The following is a 26,695-nucleotide window of genomic DNA, read 5'->3' on the forward strand; positions in this document are numbered from 1 at the left end:
ATTTTGAAACAGGAGCAGATATTTTGCAAAGGGCAGTCATGTGGACAACTAGAAATGCTTCTTTAAAAAGTTTCCATTTTTAAAATCTGAAGGTGCATTGCACCTGGAGATGGAATAGCAAGCTATTCCACTAAGAAAATAGGAAGCTTTTCTTTTGCACAGTTTTTTGTTTTTCTTATCTTCCATCCTGAGAAAGCTCTACTATCTTCATAGATTCTTGCATTTCTTGCATGAATTGTTCTGGAATATGACACCCCTTTTACTGCTACAAGCTACTTATAGAGTACAATTGTTACAACAATCTAAAGAAGATCACAACTATCTGTGTGTGTGGCCAAGGGGAGGTATGGACTTGTGTTTGTGATATAGCATGATGATTCCATCCATCAAATTTTAAAAAAATAAACTCATCTGGGCATGCTCAAGACCTTGGGTGCCTCTAGATCTTGAATACCTCTGGATCCTGGACTATGTGGGCATGAAATGAAGTACAGATGATCATTCTTAGAATCTTCGGGCATAGAATCTTCTATGATTCTATGTAGCAGCTTGGTCAAGTTAAATGGCCAGCTATCTAAAACATGGCAAGAGTCCTAAGCTATTCTTAATCATACATAGCATTGTATACACATGGATAGCTCAGTTGGTTAAAGCATGGTGCTGATAACTCCAAGGTTGCAGGTTCGATTCCTGTATGGGACAGCTGCATATTTCTGCACTGCAGGGGATTGGACTAGATGATCCTCAGGGTCCCTTCTGACTCTACAATTCTATGGTTTTCAGATTCCTCGTGAAAGTCAGTAATGATGGAGACAGACCCACCTCACCAGAAAGGGCATTCCACAAATGAGAAACCACTACTGAAAAGGCCCTGTCATAGGTTAGCACAAAGGAAAGAAACTCCAGTTTCTTCAAGTTGCTGAAAGGCACACAAAATGCCTACACTAGTGCTTTGAAGAGCTTGCCTTAAGTTGAATACGTTTCAGCCTCACGAAACAGTACCTTTTTAGTGATATTGCAGCAGGGGTGGGGAACCTGTGGCTCTCAATTAATTTTTGGACTATAACTCTCATCAGCTCCAGCCAGCATGGCCATTGGTCAGGGATGATGGAAGTGTTAAGTCCAGCAACATCTGGGGGACTTGGCGGTTCGCCGTCTCTGTGTGAAAGAAAACCCCTAATTCTACATAAGGTTAAAGATATATATATATTTAATCACAGACTGAAACATTATGATTACAAAATGGATGGTCAAGTTCAAAAACCACCGTACACACAATTCTGGGTGGGAACCTCTTGCCCATCACCACCACTGCCGCCACCACCACTAGCAGACTGGTAGCTCGAACAGAGTTCTTATTTGCCGGCGTGACTGAACAGTGAATTCCGGAAGTATGAGTGATGCCGCACAACAGAGGCCGGTGGGACGTATTGCATTCACACAGCAAGCTGTGGCTATTTTCCGAGCCCTCCTACGGTGCTGTATCAGGGATCCCAACAAGTCTGCAACTTTCTGTCCAGAGTCTTTTCTGCAACTCCTCATCATACGAGATGTCCGCAGATTTTGTCCTTTGCTCGTTGCAAAGATAGCAGGCGCCAATGCCTTCCAACTCTGGTGAAACTGCTGCATAGATTGATGTGGACGCACCCTCTTCTGGGCTCTGTGGATTAGAAATCAATCAATCAATCAATCAATCAATCAATCAATCAATCAAGTAGAACAGGAATGCACAAAATAAGGTTTATCAAGACATGAGCATGAACTTACTTCCAAGACATATTTCAAGCACTGGCTAATTGGTAGGTGGGGTGGGGGGAGAGGTTATGTTCTATAAGGAAATCATATAAGCCCAATTCTCGAATATATTTGGTTTAGGTGGAGTTGGTGGGGGGAGAGGCAAAGATAGAGGGAGTGGGGGTGGAGAAGAGAGAGAGAGGAAGGGGAGAGACTGTGTGTCACTCAGGGCAAGTTTTCTTCCCTTGAGACTTGCTAAAAGTGGTCTATGAGCTAGTTATTCACTGAACAAGAGGCAATTGTCAAGTTACATAGTGTAGTAACATTTGACAAATATAACACCACAATGAACAGAATGATCCCCATGGGCAGATTATGTGGAAGTACTGTCTCTCAAGGACTTTAAGCAAAGATAAATGTATCGCACCTCTGCCTTTAGCTTGCCTTCACCACTCCCCTCTATAATTGTTTGGGGGGGGAAGAGGTATGGGGGTTCTTTGTTGCTTAGAAACCACCTAGTTCTTTCAGTTTTAGGACCTGACATGGCAACACAGATTCTGTTATTGTTTTTACTAGCAGTGGCGTAGCGTGGGTTGTCAGCACCCGGGGCAAGGCAAGTAATTTGCGCCCCGTAACCTGTGGATTTGCGCCCCCTAACCCTAACCCCCAGATGTGCCCGGTGCGGCCAGCCCCCCCAGCACCCCCCACGCTATGCCACTGTTTACTAGATAGAGCATCTGTTTACAAAACAATACAAGAACTAGTTATGCCCCCATTCCTCAGCACTCTGACCAAGGAACTCTGGAAACTATCATTCTATGAGGAGAAATCTTGATATATCAGGAATTATCACCAGTGCTCCCTGCCCCCCAGGGGGAAGGATACACAGTACTGGCACCTCTTTTTGTTGTTGTTAAAAAGTGTGGCACTTACTGTAATAACTTCATGGTGAATACCAGCACTGATTTTTTTTGGAAAAAAACACTGAATTTATCACCATTGTTTGTGTGTGTGAACACGCACACACATGTATTTTGTTGGGAGAGACCAATGAGAATCAAACTTGTCAAGTTTGCAAATGTAGAAAGATACATCTTGTGCTTCAAGGTGATGTTTAGACATCTGTCCTCAAAATTATATAATCCCGAGTTAGTTTTGTGAGACCTGATTTAAGCTTTCTTCTTTCCCCAACTGCAAATTAATTGTTTAATCTTGTTAATTACAACATCATTAGAAATAGATTAGCAACCTATTCTCCTGGTGATCCACTGCCCTCTGCATACAAAACGTCCTCTCCCATTCATATATTTCTACTCCCGGTAAGGAATTGGGTTGCATCCTATGTTTGTTTGTTTTCAAGCCACTGCAGTAAGTTTGAAAAATGTGGAAGTAAAATGGCATGTCTTGTTCCATTTCAGAGGGGAAGGAAGAGATAAGAAGAGAAAGGGGGGAAAGATGGTAGGCCCGAAATTTAAGGAATCTGAGAAACAGTATTTAAAATCTGGGACAGGGTCATTTTATTGGAGAATGAGCAATCTGGATGTGAGTATCACTGTTATTTCAACTTAAGCTTCAGGGTGTCCTACCTGTAACACTTTCATATTCATTAGGCTGTGGGGCAAAATATCACAGCGTCTGAATATCAGGTTATTTCAGGTGATCCAAGCTGGCTAAACCAACACGAAGTTTTTCAAAATCATTAATCTCTTTGCAAATGTCAGCTTCTGGCATTTTGCTTACAGTTGTACATGGGTAGAGCTTGAGGTCACAGCATGCCTACAGGGATTTTGAAACTGTGGTTTATTCACTGCCGTGGGTTTGATCCAAGGATTTTCAATCTCAATACAGCAGCATTACACAGAAATGGCAAGTTGTTCCTTTCTTAGCAGCGGAATTAATGCATTACTGAAAGCAAGAAGCAATATTGCAATCTCTAGTGTAATTACTCATTTTATCAGGATGAAATGTCCTTTAATCTGCCACAAGCAGATGAAGGTGCAAGTTGTATGTATGTGTGTATATAAAATGCATTCTGTTGAGTAACACACTATGAGCCAGAGACCACAACAACCAGGGTGACAGCAAATGAAGACTGTGAGGCTTAATCCAGCACAGCAAGGTAAACTAGAGGATTTCACTTGACACAAATAATTATCATCAAAGTGCTGTGCTGTCAAAGAGAAAACTAGTACTGAGGCATCAGGCATAAGCCTGCATTTTATTAATGTTTGATCAGGACTTGTATATTAGAGAGAGCCTAAAAGATTTTCAAATGTTTCAATGCCAGGCAGAGAAAATCTTGGCCATTCTCCTAAGACAAGGGGCCCCCTTTTTGATTGATAGCAGAAAACAATTCTCAAAGTCATAAAAGCTGAAATTACAGACTAAAAGCAGGACATTGACCCTACATGTTACAGAAGATAACAAAGGCAGAGATAAATATAATTAGGAATGGGCAAATAGTAAAATGATACCATGGGCCTCTCTTAAAACCTTGAGCTGTATTTTCTAAGGCCAGAGGTAAATGGGAGAAAAAACATCTAGCTGGGAAGTCTTTTTAAAGCATCTAGCTGGGAAGTCTTTTTAAAGCTGTTTCTTCCTTAAACAGATAATGGGAAAAGCAGCTTGCTAAAGGGGGGGGATGTGAACTGAAGAGCCTTCTTTTGAAACTGTTTTAAACTGAGTCCTTTTCTTTCTTTCTCCCTCTACTTTAAAAAGGCCTTATTCCTTTTAAGAGGCTATCTGTGTTGTGTATTAAATATGTTGGCTTAAATGTAATTATGCAAAGGATTTAACAAATGCTAGAAGAGTTGTATTTATCTTGAAATTAAGTCAGCCACCAGTCCAGCCTCTTGCCAGACAAGAAGACGCCATCAAATGCTGTCCTGATATATTAGCTGCCAGACATTTGTTTAGAAACCTTCAAATGAAGGATATCTTTCAATGTTGATGTGAAACTCAAGATCCTTGACATATGTTTAAGATAAAAATTTAAGATTAACCATTTGTTTTAGAAGGCAATAGGGCAGGGAGGGCAAGAGGTGAGCTGGTAATTAAGATTCCTTGTTGAGACACATGTAAGATATATTACTACTTATTTGTCATTTATAGATGTAACAATATATAGCTGTTTGTGTTCCTTATAAGGACAGAAGGATATGGGTGTATCTTTTTGTGATTGGTTATAGCAATCAGCCAATAGGAAATCCAACCAGGCTGATTGGACAGAGGCAGCCCAAGGAGGAGCAAAGGGGGCTGGATTAAGGGAATATAAGTGCTGGCCATAATGGCAGGAGGCCAGGCCAGAGCTTGGTAACCATATACCACTGTGCCTCTCATTTATTTGTCTGACAAATAAATAATTATTTTAAATTCTCTATTGCTGCGTTGAATATTTCATTCCAGCTAAGCGTTAACCACAAGCAGGGTGCTACATTTTATGGTGCCCTGTGACTCGGATAAGTGGTCTGCTGGAACGCAGCCCCTTCGCTCTACTGAGCAGGGTACAAGAGAGAGGATCTCTAAACTGCTTACCCAAGCGCGCACTGGTAAATTTTTCCAGGGGGAACGCAGAAGTCTCGTCTGTCTGATACCCTGCTCACTGGCGGCGACGGACCGGGGGGAAACGGAACCAACCAGGGGTAAGTGCACAAAGGGATTTTTGGCCCTCCAATTAATTGGGAGGAAGAGAAGTCTTGATCAAACTTCTGCGTCTCAGTAAGTGGGAACTGAGTACGCTAGGTGGTTGGGTATATCAGATGGTGGTCTGGTGGGGGAAAAGGGGAAGTTGGGAGGTAGTGTGTGGTGAAGTATCCAGCGCATTGTATGTGTGAGAAAGTACAGAGCAATCTGTAGCTGACCTGAGTGTGGAGTGGGTAGTACTTCGGTTCCCAGTGAGGCGACTCCATCTGGGCAAGAAACCCCACGAAGCGTGTGTGTGAGTGACTGAGTGGATACTTCACAGGGCCATACAATGGGAGTTGGGGGTTCAAAAGGGGAAAATACACCTCTTGAATGTATGTTAAATAATTTTAAGAAAGCCTTCTCAGGGGCGTATGGAGTCAAAATGACGCCAGAGCGCCTGAGAACGTTATGTGAATTAGAGTGGCCAAAGCAAAATACTGGATGGCCATCTCAGGGAACTTTTGATATAAATTTAGTAAGCAAACTTTGGTCTAACATCGCCAAAGAAATTGGAGGGTGCCCAGAACAATTTTCATATATAGATTCCTGGCTGAGCACATTAAATAAAAATCCTCCATGGATAAGGGAATGCAAAGTCCAACGATGCAAATTATTGGCTGTAAAAGCCGAAGCCAGGAAAGGAATCTTGCCAAATAAACTCAAACCCATTTTTGAGGGACCAGAGGAAGAGCTGCTTCCACCTCCACCCTATGCTCCACATCGAAGGGAGCCTAATCCAAACACTCCACCAGTTGTAACCCCAAGGCAAGAAAGTGGAATGAATAATGGGGCTGGAGTCACAGAACTTGATTCCTTGATAGATTATGATAAATATCTTCAGGAGGCATTGGAGGCCTATAATAAAGCCCAAGCAGAAGTGGTTATTCCATCTGTGAGTCCCAGTAGAACTCCATCTACAGTCTCTTTTAGTGAAACAACTGATTGCCTACCCCAAACTCCTGTACATCCAAGTCCTAGAGAATTATTACAGAAGTTACAGGGAGACCTTAATCGGTCAGCAAGCAATACAGCCAGGCGTATAAAGCTGCTAAAAGAACGCCTTGGGACAAATACCATCCCCTATGATTTGAGGCCCCTAGAGCAAAGCGAAGAGAAAGATCACGTAGTAGCCCCTCTCAGAAGAGTATTTGATGCACTTGAGGAGCCTGTGCTGGTTAACGGGCTACCTGGACCAAGGCCACCTCGAACGTCGACTCTGCAATATATTCCATTCACAACTACGGATCTGATGAATTGGAAAACACACACCCCATCTTTTGCAGAAAAACCTCAGGCTATGATGGACTTGGTGACTTCAATAATAAATACTCATAGTCCTACTTGGACAGATTGCCGCCAGCTCCTGAATACTCTGTTCACCACTGAGGAAAGGAGAGACATAATTGAAAAGGCACAGATATATTTGCGTGAGCAGGCCAGAGTGGGAAATATTTTTAATATTGACCGTCATCTCCAAGACAACTTTCCCTTGGAAGATCCTAATTGGGATCCAAACAATGTAATTCACCTGGCCAGACTTACCACCTACCGCCAGACGCTTGTGCAAGGTATCCGCAGGGCATGCCAGAAGCCCACTAATATGTCTAAAGTCTCAGAAGTAGAACAGAAACCAAATGAGAGTCCAGGAGACTTTTTAGAGAGGCTGCAAGAAGCCTATCGTATATGGACTCCTTTTGACCCTGAAGCCCCTGAAAACAGCAGAATGATTACTGCTACATTTGTGGCCCAGTGCGCTTCTGACATTCGTAAGAAAATTCAGAAATCAGAAGGATGGGAAGGGATGCTGATGAGCCAAATTATGGCCATTGCACGCCGAGTTTATCGGAATAGGGATGAGGCTGAGAAACAAGAGAAGAAGAAGTGGCAGAAGGAAAAGATGGTAATGCTAGCCACAGCAGTAAAGCAAGACTACCGCCCCTTAAATGGAGGAAGAGGGCGGGGAAGGAATCCACCACTGGGAAGGAATCAATGTGCAAATTGCAAGAAGGAGGGTCATTGGAAGCGGGAGTGTCCTGAACCCCTGAGGTTGGAAGAAGTACGCCCAGGCCCAGGCCCAGGCCCAGGCCCAGGCTCCGGCCCAAGAAACCAGGGACGGGGACGGGGAATGATCCGAAATGGAAGATATCAGAGACCTGGACAAGGACGGAGTAGGGACAATGTCATTGGACTGGCAGAGGAGGATTTTACCCAAGACTAGGAAAGACCGGACTCCATAAAGTTAGGCTTCCAGGAGCCCACGGTCACGATCCAATTAGGAAGCCATTTAATAGACTTTATGATTGATACTGGGGCTGAATACTCAGTACTCCCAGAACTATTGCAGAAAAAGGCATCCAAAAGTGTAGTCATTAAAAGTGCCACTGGTCAGTCAGCTAAGAGGTCTTTCCTCCAACCTTTGGAATGCCAGATTGGGGGACATCGTTTAACCCATCAGTTTTTGTATATACCTGAGTGTCCAATACCTCTCTTAGGTAGAGATATGCTGTCCAAATTGCAGGCCCAAATCACCTTCACTCCTCGAGGTCCAGAAATGAAACTGCCATCAAAGGCAGCAGGAATAATTTCCCTCTCAGTACCTAAGGAACAATCATGGCGCCTAATGTCAGCCCTGCAAGTCCAACCCACATTGGATACAGAGTTAAACAAGCTCCTCCGAACTCTACAGGTGCCACCAGGAGTATGGGCCGAAAATAGCCCACCAGGAATGGCCAAGAATATAGCTCCAATTGTAGTAACCTTAAAACCTATGGCTACCCCTGTATCTGTAAAGCAATATCCTTTACCCCGGCGAGCAGCAGAGGGCATCCAGAAACATTTGGACCGCCTATTAAAATATGGTCTGCTTAAGCCCTGCCAATCAGAATGGAACACACCCCTTTTGCCTGTTCGAAAACCTGGGACAGATGAATACAGGCCAGTGCAGGACTTGAGGCTCGTAAACCAGGCTATCGAGACCTTGCACCCAAATGTACCAAACCCATACACCCTGCTGAGTTTGATCCCACCAGAAGCAACATTTTTTACTGTATTGGACTTGAAAGATGCATTCTTCTGTTGCCGGCTGGCACCACAGAGCCAACCTATATTTGCCTTCCAGTGGGAAGACCCTTTAACAGGAACAAAAGGCCAGCTAACTTGGACGAGATTGCCCCAGGGATTCAAAAATTCCCCAACTTTATTTGGCACTGCCTTGGCGAAGGATCTAACAAGTTACCCCTCAATACCTGGAGAAAAGGTGGTTCTGCAATATGTAGATGACCTTATACTAGCAGCAAAGGATTTTGATACCTGTAAAGAAGGTACAGAGGAACTGCTCCACTTGCTCTGGCAAGCTGGCTACCGAGTTTCCCAGAAAAAGGCACAGTTATGTTTAGAAAAGGTCAAATATTTGGGCTTTGACATCTCACACCAACAACGAGCATTGAGGCCAGAGAGGAAAGAAGCTATTTGCCTTATCAAGGAACCTACCACAAGGAAACAACTTAGAGGATTCCTGGGAACAGCAGGGTTTTGTAGACTATGGATACCTGATTTCAGCAGTCTGGCCAAACCCTTACATGAAAGCACTCGAGGTGCAGAAAAGGACCCATTTGTATGGGGACCTGAGCAGCAACAAGCCTTTTTAGTTATCAAACAACGACTTATGGAGGCCCCAGCCCTTGGACTGCCTAATTCGGAAAAACCCTTTCAGCTGTATGTACATGAACAGAATGGGATTGCAGCGGCAGTCCTGACCCAGAGATTAGGAAGTTGGAACCGTCCAGTAGCTTATTTGTCAAAACAATTGGACTCAGTAGCAAAAGGATGGCCTCCATGCCTAAGGGCAGTAGCGGCCACTGCAAGCCTTGTCAAAGAAGCTGATAAATTTACCTTCGGCCAGACGATGTATGTGAATGTACCTCATGCTGTTCTGACACTCATGGAATATAAGGGTAGTTATTGGCTAACGAACCCAAGGATGGCTAGGTACCAAGGCCTATTGTGTGAAAATCCCAGGATTCATCTACGAGTAGTGAATATGCTCAATCCAGCGACTTTGCTGCCCCTACCAGAGGTAGATGATGAAGAATCACATGATTGTCTCCAAATAATGGATGAAGTTTATTCCAGTAGACCCGATCTGAAAGATGAACCATTGAAAAATCCAGATGTTGTATATTATACTGATGGTAGCAGTTACCTGCATGAAGGTGCCAGACGAGCAGGATATGCTGTGGTCACCAATGAGGAAGTTGTGGAAGCTGAAGCTTTGCCTGCTGGCACCTCAGCACAAAAAGCTGAACTTATAGGTTTAACTAGAGCTCTGCAATTGGCAGCCGGATGTAAGGCAAACATCTATACTGATTCTAAATATGCCTTCTTAACCCTGCATGCACATGGTGCTCTATGGAAAGAAAGAGGTCTAATAGGAGCCCACGGGAAGGCCTTGAAATATGGACCTGAAGTAGAAATCCTGTTAGAAGCAGTATGGGCTCCAGAACAGATTGCTGTAATGCACTGCAAAGGTCATGGACGAGGAAGGGATCCAATAACCAGAGGAAATCATGCTGCTGACAAAGCAGCTCGAGAGGCAGCCCAAAAGCCTGTGGGAGGATTTATAGCAGCCCTCATACCAGAGGTAGCTCCAGAAGAAGTTAAACCTCACTATACCCCAGAAGAGAGGAAGTGGGCTGAACAGGAAGGAGCAGTTGTGAAGGACGGTTGGATGATCCTGCCAGACAATAGGATTTATGTACCTCATCATCTAGCAGGCACAATTGTAAGAAATTATCATGAATCTACTCACCTTGGCGGTACTGCAACCAGAGAAAGTCTCAGTCGGAAGTTGTATATTATTAACCTATCACAATTAGCAACTTGCATTTCACAGAAATGTGTTCTTTGTGCTAAAAACAATCCCAGGCAGGGACCGGTACAACCTCCTGGAATCCAACATGTGGGATATGTCCCCATGGAAAGCCTAATTGTGGACTTCACAGAGCTGGTCCCTTCTAAGGGATTCAAGTATCTCCTTGTGTTTGTAGATACTCTTACCGGATGGGTTGAAGCTTTTCCCACCCGAACTGAAAAGGCACGAGAGGTAACTAAGAGACTCCTCACTGAATTGATCCCGAGGTTTGGATTACCTAGATGCATTGGAAGTGACAATGGGCCAGCGTTCATTGATCAAGTAGTACAAGAAGTATGTCGAGTCCTACAAGTGAAATGGAGACTGCATGCAGCCTATAGGCCTCAGAGTTCAGGGAAAACTGAAAGAATGAATCGGACTCTGAAAACCCAATTGGCAAAATTAACCCAGGAAACGGGATTGGGATGGGTAGATGTGTTACCCATAACACTGTTTCGTGTTCGGTGTGCACCCACAAAAAGACTTAAGTTGTCACCTTTTGAGCTCCTGTATGGGAGACCGCCCTCCTTTGTTCAGGATATTCCAGCTGATCTTAAACAAATAGGAGACCATGTGACACAGGGACAAGTGCAATCTCTCTCCCGTGTTTTTGTTTCTCTTAACAGGTGGGTCCTCGAGCGCACGCCGTGCAGCATTGCCGAGCCGATTCATCAGTTCCAGGCTGGCGATAGCGTATGGGTGAAAGAGTGGAAACGTGATCCACTTGCACCTAAGTGGCGTGGACCTTACACCGTCTTGCTCTCTACTCCAACAGCGGTGAAGGTAGCTGAGGTGACCCCCTGGATTCATCACTCTCGTTTGAAGAAGTCCGAAGGCAGTTGGACGTGCAAAGGTGACCCCTCTAATCCTCTTAAACTGACTCTCTCCAAAAACCCCTGTATCTAGCCCTACCGGGAACGGGCTAGGTCACGGGCAACATTAGACGACCGGCCTGCTGCAGCCACAACCTGGAAGCTGGCTGACCTGCGCACGCCTGAAGCTTGAGGAGCATCTGAACCAGCGATTGTGAAAGGAAAGATTCTCTTATACAATTAATTGATTGCCCACCCCCTTGTGGAACAATTATCAGAGATATTACTCATTGGGGATCCTCGGGATATATGTTTTGGTCTTGGTGGTTCCCCATTTCTGTCACTGGGGGAATTATATTGGGACTAATATTTATTTGCTATCACTATAAGGTAATCTTTTGTGGAAGGAATGCATATGCTAGACATCAACATGATTCTATTATTAATCCTGATCCCTTGGGAAGGGGAAGGGTCCTTGAATCTGGCCAAATTGACTAAATATGGATTCCACCATGACCACAATATGTGGGTAGGTTTAGCTGAAATGGTAGCCAATGTTGCAAATAGGACCAATTGCCTTGTTTGCTCTCTTGGGCCAGATGATTCAGAGGGAGGTATGCCCTTATTACCGATACCATTAGATGCCATTGGTATGGTAAGCGAAATACCACACCAAACAGAAGTACAGAATTTCCCCGGATGGAACTCAACTAAACCATTACGAGTTATACCTGTACAAGGGGAATTCTGTGTACATAAATCATCAGATGCAGCTGATTCTACCATGATAGGCTCTTCTCATTGTCACTATACTTGGGATAATATTAAGAATACCTGGGCACACGATACTACCTATCGAACTCGGGATGCCTTGCCCTGTGCACCTCCTTTTATTCATGCATGGAAAGTGGTATGGAACATAACTGTGACAGAAAAAGGCAATCTAACATACTGCACTGTGAACTCTCTACCTCTTTTGCTATTTCGCCTTCTGTACTCCACGTACCAAAGACCTCAGACCCGATGGTTGTGGTGGATATGTGGAGAATGGGCATACAAGAAACTCCCCTCCAAATGGAGTGGGACTTGTTTCCTGGGATGGGTATTACCACCAATGTGGATTATGCCTACTAATTTGCCCAAGCGTACACGAAGAAACGCTGATATTTCTCATATAGCAGGAGGAAGTACCCAAAGTTGGAGCGGTACTGATGATTGGCCACCAGAGCGCATTATAGCCTATTATGATCCTGCCTCCTGGAATCCTGGTGAGCTCATACAAGGGGCACGGGATCCTATTTATAATCTAAACAGAATAATTCGATTGCAAGCAGTAGTGGAACTTGTAACCAATGCAACGGCCCGGAGTTTGAGACTTATTGCACAACAATTGGATGAAAGTAGAGCCGCCATTTTGCAGCTGAAAATGGGAATGGATTATGTACTTGCCAAGCAGGGAGGCCTATGTGGAGTCTTGAACTTGACAGGGAATGCCTGTTGCTTTAACATTTCAGATAATGGTGAGGCAATCCGTGTGTTGGCCACAAAGATGGAGAATATAGCACATGTCCCAGTACAAACATGGGAAGGATGGGATATGGGATGGCTCACCAATTGGTTACCTAATGTCACAGGACTCAAAGGGATACTATTGTCTTGCTTGTTTTTCTTGACAGTAGTGGTAATGGTTTTATGTATGATGCCATGTATCATTTCATGTTTTAGAAGTACAATTAGCAAGATGGTTTCAAATGAAACTCTACCTCATATCATGGCCCTATACAGAGCTTTACCTCAGGAATATGATGAAGGTCAAGCTATCAAGGACACTTGGGACGAAGGTCCTTGAGCTTGAAAGGGGGGAATGAGGCATCAGGCATAAGCCTGCATTTTATTAATGTTTGATCAGGACTTGTATATTAGAGAGAGCCTAAAAGATTTTCAAATGTTTCAATGCCAGGCAGAGAAAATCTTGGCCATTCTCCTAAGACAAGGGGCCCCCTTTTTGATTGATAGCAGAAAACAATTCTCAAAGTCATAAAAGCTGAAATTACAGACTAAAAGCAGGACATTGACCCTACATGTTACAGAAGATAACAAAGGCAGAGATAAATATAATTAGGAATGGGCAAATAGTAAAATGATACCATGGGCCTCTCTTAAAACCTTGAGCTGTATTTTCTAAGGCCAGAGGTAAATGGGAGAAAAAACATCTAGCTGGGAAGTCTTTTTAAAGCATCTAGCTGGGAAGTCTTTTTAAAGCTGTTTCTTCCTTAAACAGATAATGGGAAAAGCAGCTTGCTAAAGGGGGGGGATGTGAACTGAAGAGCCTTCTTTTGAAACTGTTTTAAACTGAGTCCTTTTCTTTCTTTCTCCCTCTACTTTAAAAAGGCCTTATTCCTTTTAAGAGGCTATCTGTGTTGTGTATTAAATATGTTGGCTTAAATGTAATTATGCAAAGGATTTAACAAATGCTAGAAGAGTTGTATTTATCTTGAAATTAAGTCAGCCACCAGTCCAGCCTCTTGCCAGACAAGAAGACGCCATCAAATGCTGTCCTGATATATTAGCTGCCAGACATTTGTTTAGAAACCTTCAAATGAAGGATATCTTTCAATGTTGATGTGAAACTCAAGATCCTTGACATATGTTTAAGATAAAAATTTAAGATTAACCATTTGTTTTAGAAGGCAATAGGGCAGGGAGGGCAAGAGGTGAGCTGGTAATTAAGATTCCTTGTTGAGACACATGTAAGATATATTACTACTTATTTGTCATTTATAGATGTAACAATATATAGCTGTTTGTGTTCCTTATAAGGACAGAAGGATATGGGTGTATCTTTTTGTGATTGGTTATAGCAATCAGCCAATAGGAAATCCAACCAGGCTGATTGGACAGAGGCAGCCCAAGGAGGAGCAAAGGGGGCTGGATTAAGGGAATATAAGTGCTGGCCATAATGGCAGGAGGCCAGGCCAGAGCTTGGTAACCATATACCACTGTGCCTCTCATTTATTTGTCTGACAAATAAATAATTATTTTAAATTCTCTATTGCTGCGTTGAATATTTCATTCCAGCTAAGCGTTAACCACAAGCAGGGTGCTACAGTACATGTCAAACAAACAAAAAGCAACATTTTGTATTCATATAATATAATTTGTCCCACATTTAACAGATTTACTTCCTATCCTAGGCTTTACAAAAACATTCTTACAAAGTTTTAAATTTTTAATCACAGATTTGGATCCCCCAGCCCCAGCCTCATATATTACTGATCCCACTGATCCCCTATTTTTCAACAATTGCCTCGTTTCATCAGGGAAAACAAGGAACCTAAACACACTGAGACTGTACATAAAAGGTGTTACCTGACCTCCCCTACCATCTGAGGCAGCTTGGAAATGTGACTATACTCCTAAAATAAAAATATCCATACCAAAATGGTGGGCCATCATCAGATGCATATTCTGCTTTTTCAGGACAGAAATGGAAAAAAATAAATCTACAGACCCGCTGAAAACAGTTACAGTAACAAATTCAGAAGCACTGATCTCTGAATATTACAGAGTTATGTTTCATATTGTCCCTCTGGGACCTCATTCCTGAGCCTTGAGGCTCCTACAGAAAAGGCCTTCTTCTTCCACTGCCACCATCTTGATCTCCTGATGGGATTTCAAGCAGGGTTTTACCCAGCAATCTTGAAGGATGGTGGGAGTTAATCTAAGGCATTTCCGAGATCTACAAATCCCAACTATCAAGGATTTTAAAGGTCAAAACCAGCCTCTTGTGTGAAACATATTCACTTCATATCACTTTTTACTGAGCAACAAATGCCCAGACAACTACAGGAAAACTCACTTTTCTTAGAGCACTTGGCATCCAACAAACATTATTTTGGTATTGTTTGGGATTTAATTTTAGCTTGTTTCCCCTTATGCACAAATTCCAAACACCCAAAAGTACCGCTTAAATACAGAACAAAGCTATGGGCAATCTCCTCCCCACCAGCAGGTTTCATACGGATGATAAATCCCACCACATAGAAAATTGAGCCTTGCTGAACACTATTAACAGCTTCAAAAATGTGGAACAAATTTCACATGGTCCAATCCAAAAATGAGCTCCTTAACTACCTTTTCTTTTAAGGATTTCCTCTTGTACAGGCTCAGCAACAGCCCCCATCAAACACTGATCCTGAACCAACTGATTCAAGCACACATGACAAGAAGGTTCCTCTCTCATGCCTTTGGCTTAGACCTTGACACAACTGTGGGGATCTTACTTGGAACTAAAGACTGAAGTGCATCAACAATCTTTATGTCACTATGTACTGTTTCAACAACTGGATGTTACATCAGACAGGTGCGTTTTGCACATCTCAGCAAGCACTGGGGTGATATGGGCATTGTGATCATGTGAAAACTTATGCAAATAAGCAACACAATTCCTTGCTGCAAAGGATTAGCGTGGCTCCCTTTCTGGAAATTGCTATGATAACCTGGCTCGTGTAGATACATCTTGAGCTTATGATACTTCTGTTTGAATGTTTTGACTCCTGTCCTTCTGAAATGTTCAGACAAAACATATTTTTTATGTGAAAGGTGTGAGCAAGTATTACAATCTGTTTCCATAGCTGTGTTGGTGCCCTGTTTATTTACAGGACACTGCAGACTAACATAATCCAAGACACAGTACATGCCCACATGGGTCTAATTCCTACTCCTGTGAAAACTAATTACCTAAGCCTATCTTATTGATAACCTTTTCCAGCCCTGGGGATGGAGGGGGACCAATGAAAGTTGAATCACTATAGCAACTGGGGCAGGATGAAAGAAACTCAGTGGCATGGAAAGCTATGAAAATCTTTAGGCACACTCTTTGAAGACTGAAGACTACAGAGATGATACTGGGCACACATAATACGTAGCTATAAATGCATTTATTATGAAAAGTGGTCGGTTTTCTTTCCACTTTACAAAACTATGTCCCTTGCCGAGAGATGCTGCTTGCACACATTGTATTGTTATATGCTATCAAAGACTAAGCATCTTTGAATGCTCAAGAAACAAGAAGTGTTTTTTTTAAGTCATTTTGTATGTTGTGCAAATGTCATAATGGTTAAGTAAAGACAAGAGTACACAGTCAACAGAAAATGACAGACAATACAGTACAGCAATCTGCAGGCCATTTGTTTCTCAAAACATTATAGATAATTTCTCTCTCTCTCTCTCTCTCTCTCTCTCTCTCTCTCTCCCTCCCTCCCTCCCTCCCTCCCTCAGCTTCCTGTTTTCTGTTTTTCTGTTTATTTATTTCCTTTAAAATCCTCCGTGTTCACCCTTCTGCTTCTGGGATGTACTGGGATGTACCCAAGAGAAATTTGATAAACTACTGGTTCTCCATAAAAAGGTTTGTCCTGCATATGATTAGTCTCAAGGTTACTTGCATTGTTCATCTAGAAAAGCTTCATTCAAGAACAAACCTTTAAAGGAGAAGTGATTACAAAAGACTAGATTGTCCAGGTTTCTTTCTGTGACTATCTTTCCTTTGCAGACAATCCGAATGGCAATCATCCATGAAAAGATAGCTTTGTTACCAATTTTAAAACCTTTATCTGGCCAAAATACTTAAGATATTATAGGAATATACAACAAACAAGACAATGTGAATTTAGAAAAATCATACCTATACCTTTTCTTTAAAAAAAAAAGAGGAGGAGGAGGAATAGCATTTTTAATAAAATAAGCATTGATTAGTAATATCAGCACAGCTTCTCTCCTTTATTTCTACCCCTGCCCTAGAAGGGCAACTATTGTAGTGCTCAAGTTGATATCAACTAAAAAATAATAATTGTATATATTGGTCGTTTACACCAATGAACTATTTTTAAAAGCCACTAGATTAACTACATGCATAAAGGCATTTTCTCCTAATAAGCCACACAGCCTCCAAATGTTTTGCCTGCTCCTAAAGGACTAGCATTTGCTGCAGATCTAATAAATAATGCAGATATGGTTCCCCCCTCCCTTCTTCCATGGGGCTTCATTAAGAACTGTACTAATAAAGCAGCTGAAGATGGTTTAGATGTAAATTGCAGCATATTAAAAAGGTACGTTGGCTATATCTGCAAAAAAAAAAAAAAATACTAATGAAGGACACTCTATAAGTGTACAAAGAATGCAAATACTAGTGTAGAAGTGGAACCTGCAAGAAAATGTTGCAGTGCAGGGTTCCAGCCAGTCATGCCCTATTTCCAGAAAATATGCCCTGCCCCCACAGTTTTATGTTTTCTCTTCTCAGCACTCCATGGCCACTGAGCATGCTCAAGGACTGGATGGATGCAGAAGAGTGGTGGGAGGTGCCAGCTGGGGAATCCCTAAAGGAAGAAGGCTCAGAGCCAGGGGAGTGGTGCTGGGATGACGATGAGTGAACAGAAGTTGAAGAGGGAGCAGACAAGGGGGAGGGGGAGGTGTCGCAAGCTGAAGAAGCAACAGGGTTTAGTGAGCAGGAAGAGTCTGTGGGAGAGAGTAGTTCAGAATCAGATGCAGAAGCGGAGGCTGGAGAGGAGTGGGGCTAAGAGGCAGTGATAAGTCAGGCTGGTGAGGGAGCCAAGCTGTCTCTCTCTCCTGCAGTGACCAGCTCTCCTTCCCCCTGGTCTCCTCCGGTTTGCTCTGTTTCAGCACTAAAGAACGGTTTTCCTCTAGGGAAAGCAGTGTGACAAGAGGAAGTGTGGATGAGCTTTAAGCCTTTGGAGGAATTCATAGGGCCTTAGTCTGATCAGCACCCTTTGAAAACAAAACTTAAAACAGCTATTTGCTTTTCTTTAATTGTACAATAACTTTGATGGATGAATGAAAGATGGCTGACCTTTTGGTTCTTAAATATGCGCCCACTAAGAGGATTACAATTGTTTGTGAACTTTGCAAAGCCTTAGGCCTGGAACACAGATGGAGGAAAATAAAATTAAGTTAATTTTTATTCAAACTGAACAGGCTGCATCACTCAGTGAGATAAATTGCTTTAATTATTTCCCGCTTAGTAAACCTGTGCTCTCATCACTTCAAGTAAGTTGTACATTGGCTGTTTTAAACAATCAACTCAAGTGAGGATGAAAGGAAGATCTTAAAAACACTGAAGAAGAAAAATATTAAAAACCTAGACAAGAATGATGCATTTCCACAGTGCTGTTGTGACAAAAAGCACTTAAGGCTAATGAGAGAGATGTTTGTTATTTGACTTGTATTGTGTAGGTACTTAAGAGTAAAACTGAAGAACATGTGGCAATTCAGATTTCCGTTTCAGAATATTTTTAAAAATAACATTTTTCTGCTTCATTGTATTTCATTGATTAATCAAAATAGGAGCAATCACCATTAATTTGCAGCTCTGTTACCAAGAACGCATGCCTTCTAGACAATATTTCCAGCAGTGGCATGTGTGGTAGATCTATGAAGCCACACTTCTGACACCAGTGTTGCTGCTCCTTGCCTAGAACAGGCTGACGGCAGGACAGAGCAGGGCAGTGGCAAGGTGGCTTGTTGGATCAGTGGCACAAGCACTGTTGCTAATCCAGTGCTCCATCTGCTTCATCCATGTAGTCTTAACCTCCTTGCTGACTTTCCCTTCCCTTCCCAGTCCAGGTAAGCAGTGAAGAAGGAGTGAGGAGGGTGGCTCTGCCTTGTCCTACTCACTGCTACTGAATATTACTAATTTTAGGAGAAAGCCACTAACTAATTAAGGGACATGGGTGGCGCTGTGGGTAAAACCTCAGCGCCTAGGACTTGCCGATCGTATGGTTGGCGGTTCGAATCCCTGCAACGGGGTGCGCTCCCGTCGTTCAGTCCCAGCGCCTGCCAACCTAGCAGTTCGAAAGCACCCCCAGGTGCAAGTAGATAAATAGGGACCGCTTACCAGCGGGAAGGTAAACGGCGTTCCGTATGCTGCGCTGGCTCGCCAGATGCAGCTTGTTACGCTGGCCACGTGACCCAGAAGTGTCTGCAGACAGCGCTGGCTCCTGGCCTATAGAGTGAGATGAGCGCACAACCCTAGAGTCTGGCAAGACTGGCCCGTACGGGCAGGGGTGCCTTTACCTTTACTATGGCACCATAAAGCAATGGGTGCCTATTATTTCAGACACAAGAATTCCAGCATGCTGTTTGTTTTGAGATCACTAAACACTAATCTATAGACATTCCATGGTACAGATTTTTAAACTTGCTCAAGTGATGCAAACAAGTTAACTGGGCTTTAATTGATCCAGAGAAGGAACAATGCAAGAGGTGGGGGAAACCAAGTGAAAGCAAGCAAAAAGAAACGGAGGAAAAGGGTGATTTATGAGTCTAGTACATTGCAAGTCTTATGACTCTTCCTTCAGGGCAACTATAAAAGCAAAATTTATGTACAATCCATTTAACAATTCATTAATGAGGCAATTGTAAAAACACTTCTTTTGCAGTGCAAACCTACACATGTTTTCTCGTAAGTCAGTCCTACATCGCGCTCTGCAGCCATAAAAATAGAGGTGCATCATGAAAACAAAGAAACAAACAACAACAACAATACAGTCGTACCTTGGAAGTCGAACAGAAACCATTCCAGAAATCTGTTCGACTTAAAACGTTCGAAAACCAAATTGCGGCTTCTGATTGACTGCAGGAAACTCCTGCAGCCAATCAGAAGCCACGGAAGCTCCGTCGGACGTTCGGGTTCCAAAAGGACATTTGCAAACTGGAACAATCACTTCTGGGTTTGCAGCATTTGGGAGCCAAAACGTCCGAGTTCCGGGGTGTTTGGGTCCAAGTTACGACTGTATATAAAATAGTTCAGGCTGTAGGACAAACTAAGCAATTTTAAGTGTGTTCAGATATTCCATATCAAGTTTTCTGTGGTGTGTGTCCTTCATCTAATATGTTGTTAGGTAAATCACAAGCAACATCATTGGAACAAAGTAAGGGGGAGATGGAGCTATACATGAGAATCAATACATTTGGATAACTGTTATTCTCAAGAGCTTGTCTCTGTGTTTGCAGAAGGCACAGATGCGATCTATAGCCCAACATGTTTATGCAGAAGGAAGTCCCACTGTGCTCAGTTAGCCTTACTGTAGGTTCAAAAGGCCTTCCTCAGAGGCAGCCTTACAGTGTGATCCTATACCTGACTAATCAGAAGTCCTGTTGACTTCAAGTGAGTATAGGACAACAGTCTTAATTAGCTGGAAAGTACTTCCTCCATTATCTTCTTTGGACAAGAGCCAGGGCTTTTATTCAAAACCATGCCCACTTCCGGAATTATTTTTTTGCTCGTCCATTTCTAATTGTCTCTTAGAAAACCACCCAGCCTTGGGAAGAGACCTGTTGACACCTTGCAAAATACTTAAAATATAAACATAAGACTGCATTTGTGAACAACGGCTGGCCCTCCCCCCATCAATGTATTATTTTAATGCCTCTGTGGAATTTTACAACATGGAGGGTGCAGCGGAAAGGACCACACATGCTCCCACTTCCCTGTCCATCTTTAAAATTGCTGTCTTAAAGGAAAGACTGCTGCTGTCTTTCACATCCTGGGATTATAATTTCTATCGTTAAAGAATCGCTAGAAGGTTCCCCTCCCAACCCCGCCCTGGGGTGTTGAAATGAAGGCTAGTTAATTGCTTGTCAGAAATGCCATAGCCCCTGCCCTCTTTTTGACTTGGAAGAGTATTAACTGGAAGATAATTGCAACGTTTCTTGTCTACTGCTTGCACTTTACTGACAGTGACAAATAATAGGTAGAAGTGGGAATTTTTTGTAACCTGCCAAATTTCTCAAAGCATTGTCATTCTTCAGAGCATTGTCATTCTTCAGCGCAGTAACTACATGTGCGGTAAGAACCTCTCTCTCACTTTCTCTTTTTTTTTTAAAAAAAGATGATATTGGCAAGGAAGATCAGGATGATAGCTCACATTCCTATATGTAGTGTTACGGGCTACAAAAGTCCCTAATGGTGAGGTACATGGATCATGGGTTAGAATGCTTTGAGCTAGCTCCTGGAAACTGCTATACAAAACAGTGCCTTGACTTTTAAAGGGAAATGCTTGGGATTAAAGGGAAGATGTCAAGGAGGCATCTGAAAGGACCACAGAGACAGGGATAGGATATACTTGTGGGAAGTCCACTTGGGGATGGAAAGGGGTTGTGTTTTGAGTTTGATAGGAAAGTGGATGGCAAACTGGAGGAGAGACAAGAAGCCACTGGAAGACACCAAGAAGAAGCTTTTGAAGCAGGAAGGAGTATACAGGTCATTTGGAATTGGGAAACAAACCTGTGGCTGGAGGATGCTTGGTACATAATAAAAAAGTGGAAATCTCAGCTTAGGAGAGGGAGCAAATGTATCCCAGTACTCTGCTGTAAACATTTTTACTTCATGGACAACTAAATGCTACATGTCTTCCACCAAGGTTGCTCTATAATACCATAACATTCAGTAAGCAAATGCACACATTTTCTTCTCAAGCATATTTCATCTCAGTGTCTCTTTCTAAATGAGAAGTTTACATGGGCCAAAATGGCTGGTAAAAAAAAAAAGGGTGTGTGCTATAGTTGTTGTTTTTTGCAGGAGAAAGGCTGCCTACTTGCCTAATTCCTTGGAGACTGAACCTCAGAGCATTATATAAAGACAGACATTTCCAAAGAAAGAAAGAAAGAAAGAAAGAAAGAAAGAAAGAAAGAAAGAAAGAATCCTGCGCACTTTTAAGAAACCTATGTTTCAGTCCAGTGCAGCATTTACTTCCTGACAGTTCACATATGCACTATGATTCAGCATGCTCATTGTTTTTGAATTTCAGCATGGATTTACATCAGGGGGCACATGCATAGTTCAGTAATTCTGTGAAGTGTTAACGGATCACAGCCGTCATTACAGCAGATCAGTGCCCAATTATTTCCCAGAGGGCTGCAAGAGGACTCTCCAAAATCAGGCCAGGACATGGAACTTATCTGACCAGAATAAAAGAAACATACTTGAAAGCACAAAGGGCATGATTTAATTCAGCCTACTAGAATCACACTGACAGATTCCAATCTACTTGCTTATGGTGGGTCCAGGCTGAAGTGTTTTGTTTTGTTTTGTTTTGTTTTGTATTATCTGCCACTGGAAGAATATACCACTGGATGCAAATCACACTAGAAAAAACAATCTATACTTAAGTCATAAAACAATTTCCCCCCCTTCAGAAATGTCCCCCCCACTCCCCGGGTGTATTGTCAACAATTCACTTTTTCTTTTAAGGTAGTATTTTTAAACAGTATTATCAGGTATTTCCAATGAATGGTTTTATTGTATTAAGAATTTGGTTTTATACACTATTTCAGATTATAAACACTGCACTATACTGGTTGTATATTCATATCAAAGTTTTAAATCCACCTGCCAAGTGTGAACAATCTAGGCCCTAATCCAACATTAGGGAAGATTTTAGTGTAACACAACTTTATTTCAGTAAATTCTTTCAAATATATATGAAAGAAAAACACATATTTCCCCTTTGTAACTATTTCTGCAATTTTATCTAAAAGTAGATGTGTAGCATCATGTTAACTGGGTGGTCGTCAACTAAGTTTTACCCAAAGTAGACCTACTGAAATTAATTGACCTATCTGAATCATGTTAATTAATTTGAATGGGTCTAAGTTAGAGTAAAACTTAGTTGACTACTACCCATTGAATTCAGACTACAGTCCTATTAACCTGTGAGTAAGCCATGCAGAACTTAGTGGAATTTACCTCTGAGGGTTTGACCAAAGATCTTTGGAGAAGTCTGCCATGCTTTTCACATTGTGAGATACTGTACATGTCAGACTTATAAACTGTACAACAGTTTGCTATCCCAACCATGCCATTTCATTCTAAAATCCACAAAGGTGGGATTAAAGTAAGAACGTTGCACTAGTGCAAACAGCAGGGAGGTGGCACATGAAGAAGGGTCTCAGAAGATGATCTGATTCTGGGTAGGTTCATATGGAAAGAGGCAGTCCTTGAGGCCTGTATTCAACCTTTCGTGACCAAAGAGAGAAATGTCCCTGGAACCTTATGTCACTGGAGCTGGAAGCTGGATAGCTAACATAGAAGCAGCGCCTTGTGTGAAGCTATTGGCCAAAGACATGTTGCCTGGGTGTGCAGCATCATGTGAGCACCGAGTCTGACCTGGCAGGTCTGGGGGAAGCGTAAAACCAGCTGGGGACTAGCTGGGCTGCCAGCTGGCCACCTGTGTGCAATATTAACTTCCTAAGGCAGAGGTGTTTCTGATTCATGTTAGCAGCACAGGAAGAAAACAACAAGAAGAGATGAGAAATTTGTGAGCCACTAGCAATACTGAATACATCTTTAGCCATGCACAGGAGACCTCATCACGAAATGACACTCTGACAATACCCCCAGGTACCTTTAAGAGAAGCCAGCCTGTCATCCACTTGACCATTTTCGCTGCCCAGCAGACATTTTGGTAGAGATCGGTATTCACTACACCGGGATCTACAACGTTAACAGTCACGTGGCTCCCTTCTGCTGTCAGGAGATGTTGTAGTCGGTAGGCAGACAGAACAAGGGCAAGTTTGCTTTGGGCGTAGGCTCCGTGGGGTGAATACAAGCAACTACACGGGGTGGAAAAACACAGAAGCGAATTAATTCTCTGAAGGTAACTGTGTGCTATAGGACACATGATTGGTTACAAGTTTTAATAAATTATAGAGAAGTGGATAAGAGAAGCAGCAATACAACAAAATGGCCCTCAAATGGGCTTATCATCTCAAAACACATTGCTTGCAGTAGCCAAAGTGATTATTTCAGTAGATTTCATTGTGCCATTTATGGAAAGTGCTTTAGATAAACCTGCCTATTAATATAAACTGTAGTGTTGGCACCTGTAGTGTTCCCTTGGGAGAATTAAATTATGACTCTCAGAACACCATATGTGTTATTTCCTGTGACTTCCGGAAGTCTCTTATTACATTTATAGAGGTTAAAAATAGGCAGCCTCTGCTTCACAGATCTCACAAGAAGTAACTGTTGCACTTACTGTATTAGTAATGAAAACTAAGTATGGCTTGAATAAAATGGAAAACAAACATGAAAATGTGAGACAAAGAGCCTTCAGCATATGGAAAAGTTAACTGGACACAGTGAAAAATTACCTGCAAATTTTAACAGCCACATATTAACAAAAAGATACATAGTACAGACACACTAGCAAGATGCTCAACTGCGCTTTTGTGATCACAGCCCATTCTCTCACTTCCACGATTAAAGCACAGGACTTGCACAATGGAAGAGCTTGGCTTCAATTCTCTCTAGATATGAAACACTAAAACCTGTTCTGGGGTCGCATGGTAGAACTTTGGAGGCAGTGCAGGGGAAAATAGCTCTCCCCCCCAAAAAAACCCTCTGGGTCAGTTACTTCTCTAACACTGTTCAGTTTCTGGCTGTACTACATTTTAAGGGTTACACCTTATTCCAGAACATGACAAGACCTCCTGTTTATGGCTGCAGCAGCAGCTTAGGTTGTGCTCCAAATACAGTGGTACCTCAGGTTAAGAACTTAATTCGTTCTGGAGGTCCGTTCTTAACCTGAAACTGTTCTTAACCTGAGGTACCACTTTAGCTAATGGGGCTTCTGCTGCCGCCGTGACGCTAGAGCACGATTTCTGTTCTTATCCTGAAGCATAGTTCTTAACTCAAGGTACTATTTCTGGGTTAGCGGAGTCTGTAACCTAAAGCGTCTGTAACCTGAAGCGTCTGTAACCCGAGGTACCACTTTACTGCAAATTCATGCTCAGTTGAGCACAAGATGGTATGCACTGTGTGGAGAGAGAAAGAGAGAGGACAACATGAGCCTACCAAGGCCTATGCTTCAACTTCTGTTCCTTTTGTGCCTTGTTCTTTTATTCATTTTTTTAAAACTGCTGACAAATGCACTACACCTGAAGGGGAGAATGACGCATATTGATTGACACAAGGTCAGAATAATACGTCAAATGGCTACTTGATGTCACTTCTAGGTTCCTGGAGGCCTTTTTTTCCTCTACCCTGCCTTCTTGTTAGGGCTCATTCTTCAGAGACACATAATTGTGCACAGCTCACAAAAGACAGCTATAATTAACCTCAATGTTGCCAGAAGCCAGGATTTCCTGGCTGCCACAAACCACTTGTATATTCTACACATCAAAAACCCTGGTGCTTCCTTTCCCAATCTACTTCCCTCCAATTTCCAAGGTGTTAATCTGTCTAGGGGGCACAGCAGTATATTAAGAATGTACTCAGGCGTAGGCAGATTGCTAAATGTTTCAACAAACAAAAGCACTATTATTCTGCATACCATAAGTGACTTCTAACAAAAGGCCACATGTAAAATGCTGCAATACACATTGGCTTCAGCACTTGGTGAGGAAAACAAAAGCACTCTAGAACTCATAAAGCTTTCTTAATGATTTGTGCCTTATGTTTGTAAAACATCACTGTTGTCTAGGCTAAGGAAAAAAACCCAGACAGCCATAGATATATTCAGTCCTTTAGCTGGTGACCAGGTTTTTAGTTGCATGGAATGTGGAAATTATTTGCATATGCTCAGTGGCCAGTTTGCCATTATGTGCAAGACTGATGCACTATTCCTTTTTTAAAAATCATCCTTTTAGATTGAGTATCTGGCCTATTAATTGAGAGAAGGTAGTCCTATCAAATACATTATTATAAAATGGAAATTCCACACACAAAGATGATAACGCTAGCTTCCCAATTCCCATCACCATCTGTAAGCTGATGAGCCTAAATGGGTAGAAACAGGTTTCTTGCTTGAAGGCATTGAGGATAGTAGACAGGTTAGAGCTGGAATGCTAATCTCTGTGCCCTCCCTGAGGTGGAATTTCCAATTTTCAAGGATGCCTGAATAAGGCTGATCTTCCAGGCAGCATAGAGCTTCATGATTACATCAAGAGTCCAGTGCTCACAGGAAACTGCAGATTCTCAACAACTGGATTCAGTCCTGTGTGCAACTATAGATGCCGACTTTCTATTGATTTAGGTACGTTTTTCACACATTTTGCTGCAGAACTATCTATAAACTGTGGTTGAAATACTAAGGATGCTCATAAGCGGCGTCTTTTCCATTTATCATCCTCCTTTAGCTATTTTGGTTCTTTCCTTAAAACACAGTGGATGCTCTGAATCTTGATCTTTACATGCACATGAGTGTGTGTATATATGTAAGGCTGACACACACACACACAAACACACAATATGCGAGACAACAGGGTGAAAGGCAGGCAGGCAGGCAGGCAGCACATGTCTCTGGCAAGAAGTCTAGAGATATTAGTGTCTATATATGTTGCCAAGATTTCTCTAACAGTTGGTGAGCAGCCAGCAAAATAGTGTTTATTAAAGCTGTCTAGACACTTATTTCTAACCGGCAGCAGAGAAATAGGGCAAGAACACAGTCAAATGTGAATCTTTTCTCCATAAGAATAGTCTGCTGGAACATGCCAATGGCTCGTCTGTCCAGCATCCTGTTTTCACAGTGGCCAGCTACAT

At 42.4% G+C, this 26,695-nt stretch overlaps 1 protein-coding gene across 3 annotated transcripts in view; it reads right to left on the reverse strand.

Annotated features, from left to right (window-relative positions):
- Positions 1-1,187: 1,187 nt before the first annotated feature.
- The window catches only part of DHRSX (dehydrogenase/reductase X-linked), a 104,180-nt gene continuing 78,672 nt past the window's right edge, over positions 1,188-26,695 (reverse strand). For 2 of the 3 annotated variants that reach the window (XM_083502069.1, XM_083502071.1), the window contains 2 exons: positions 23,559-23,766; positions 1,188-1,660 (listed from right to left, as the gene is read on the reverse strand). In XM_083502069.1, the coding sequence (XP_083358195.1) occupies positions 1,472-1,660; positions 23,559-23,766 (397 nt within the window). In that variant the 3' untranslated portion in view covers positions 1,188-1,471. Of the gene's footprint in view, positions 1,661-23,548; positions 23,767-26,695 lie in introns of all 3 variants that reach the window. The other variant, XM_083502070.1, reaches the window with a different exon arrangement.

Source organism: Podarcis liolepis (assembly GCF_965112155.1).
Source record: "Podarcis liolepis genome assembly, chromosome: 4".
NCBI lineage: Eukaryota > Metazoa > Chordata > Lepidosauria > Squamata > Lacertidae > Podarcis > Podarcis liolepis.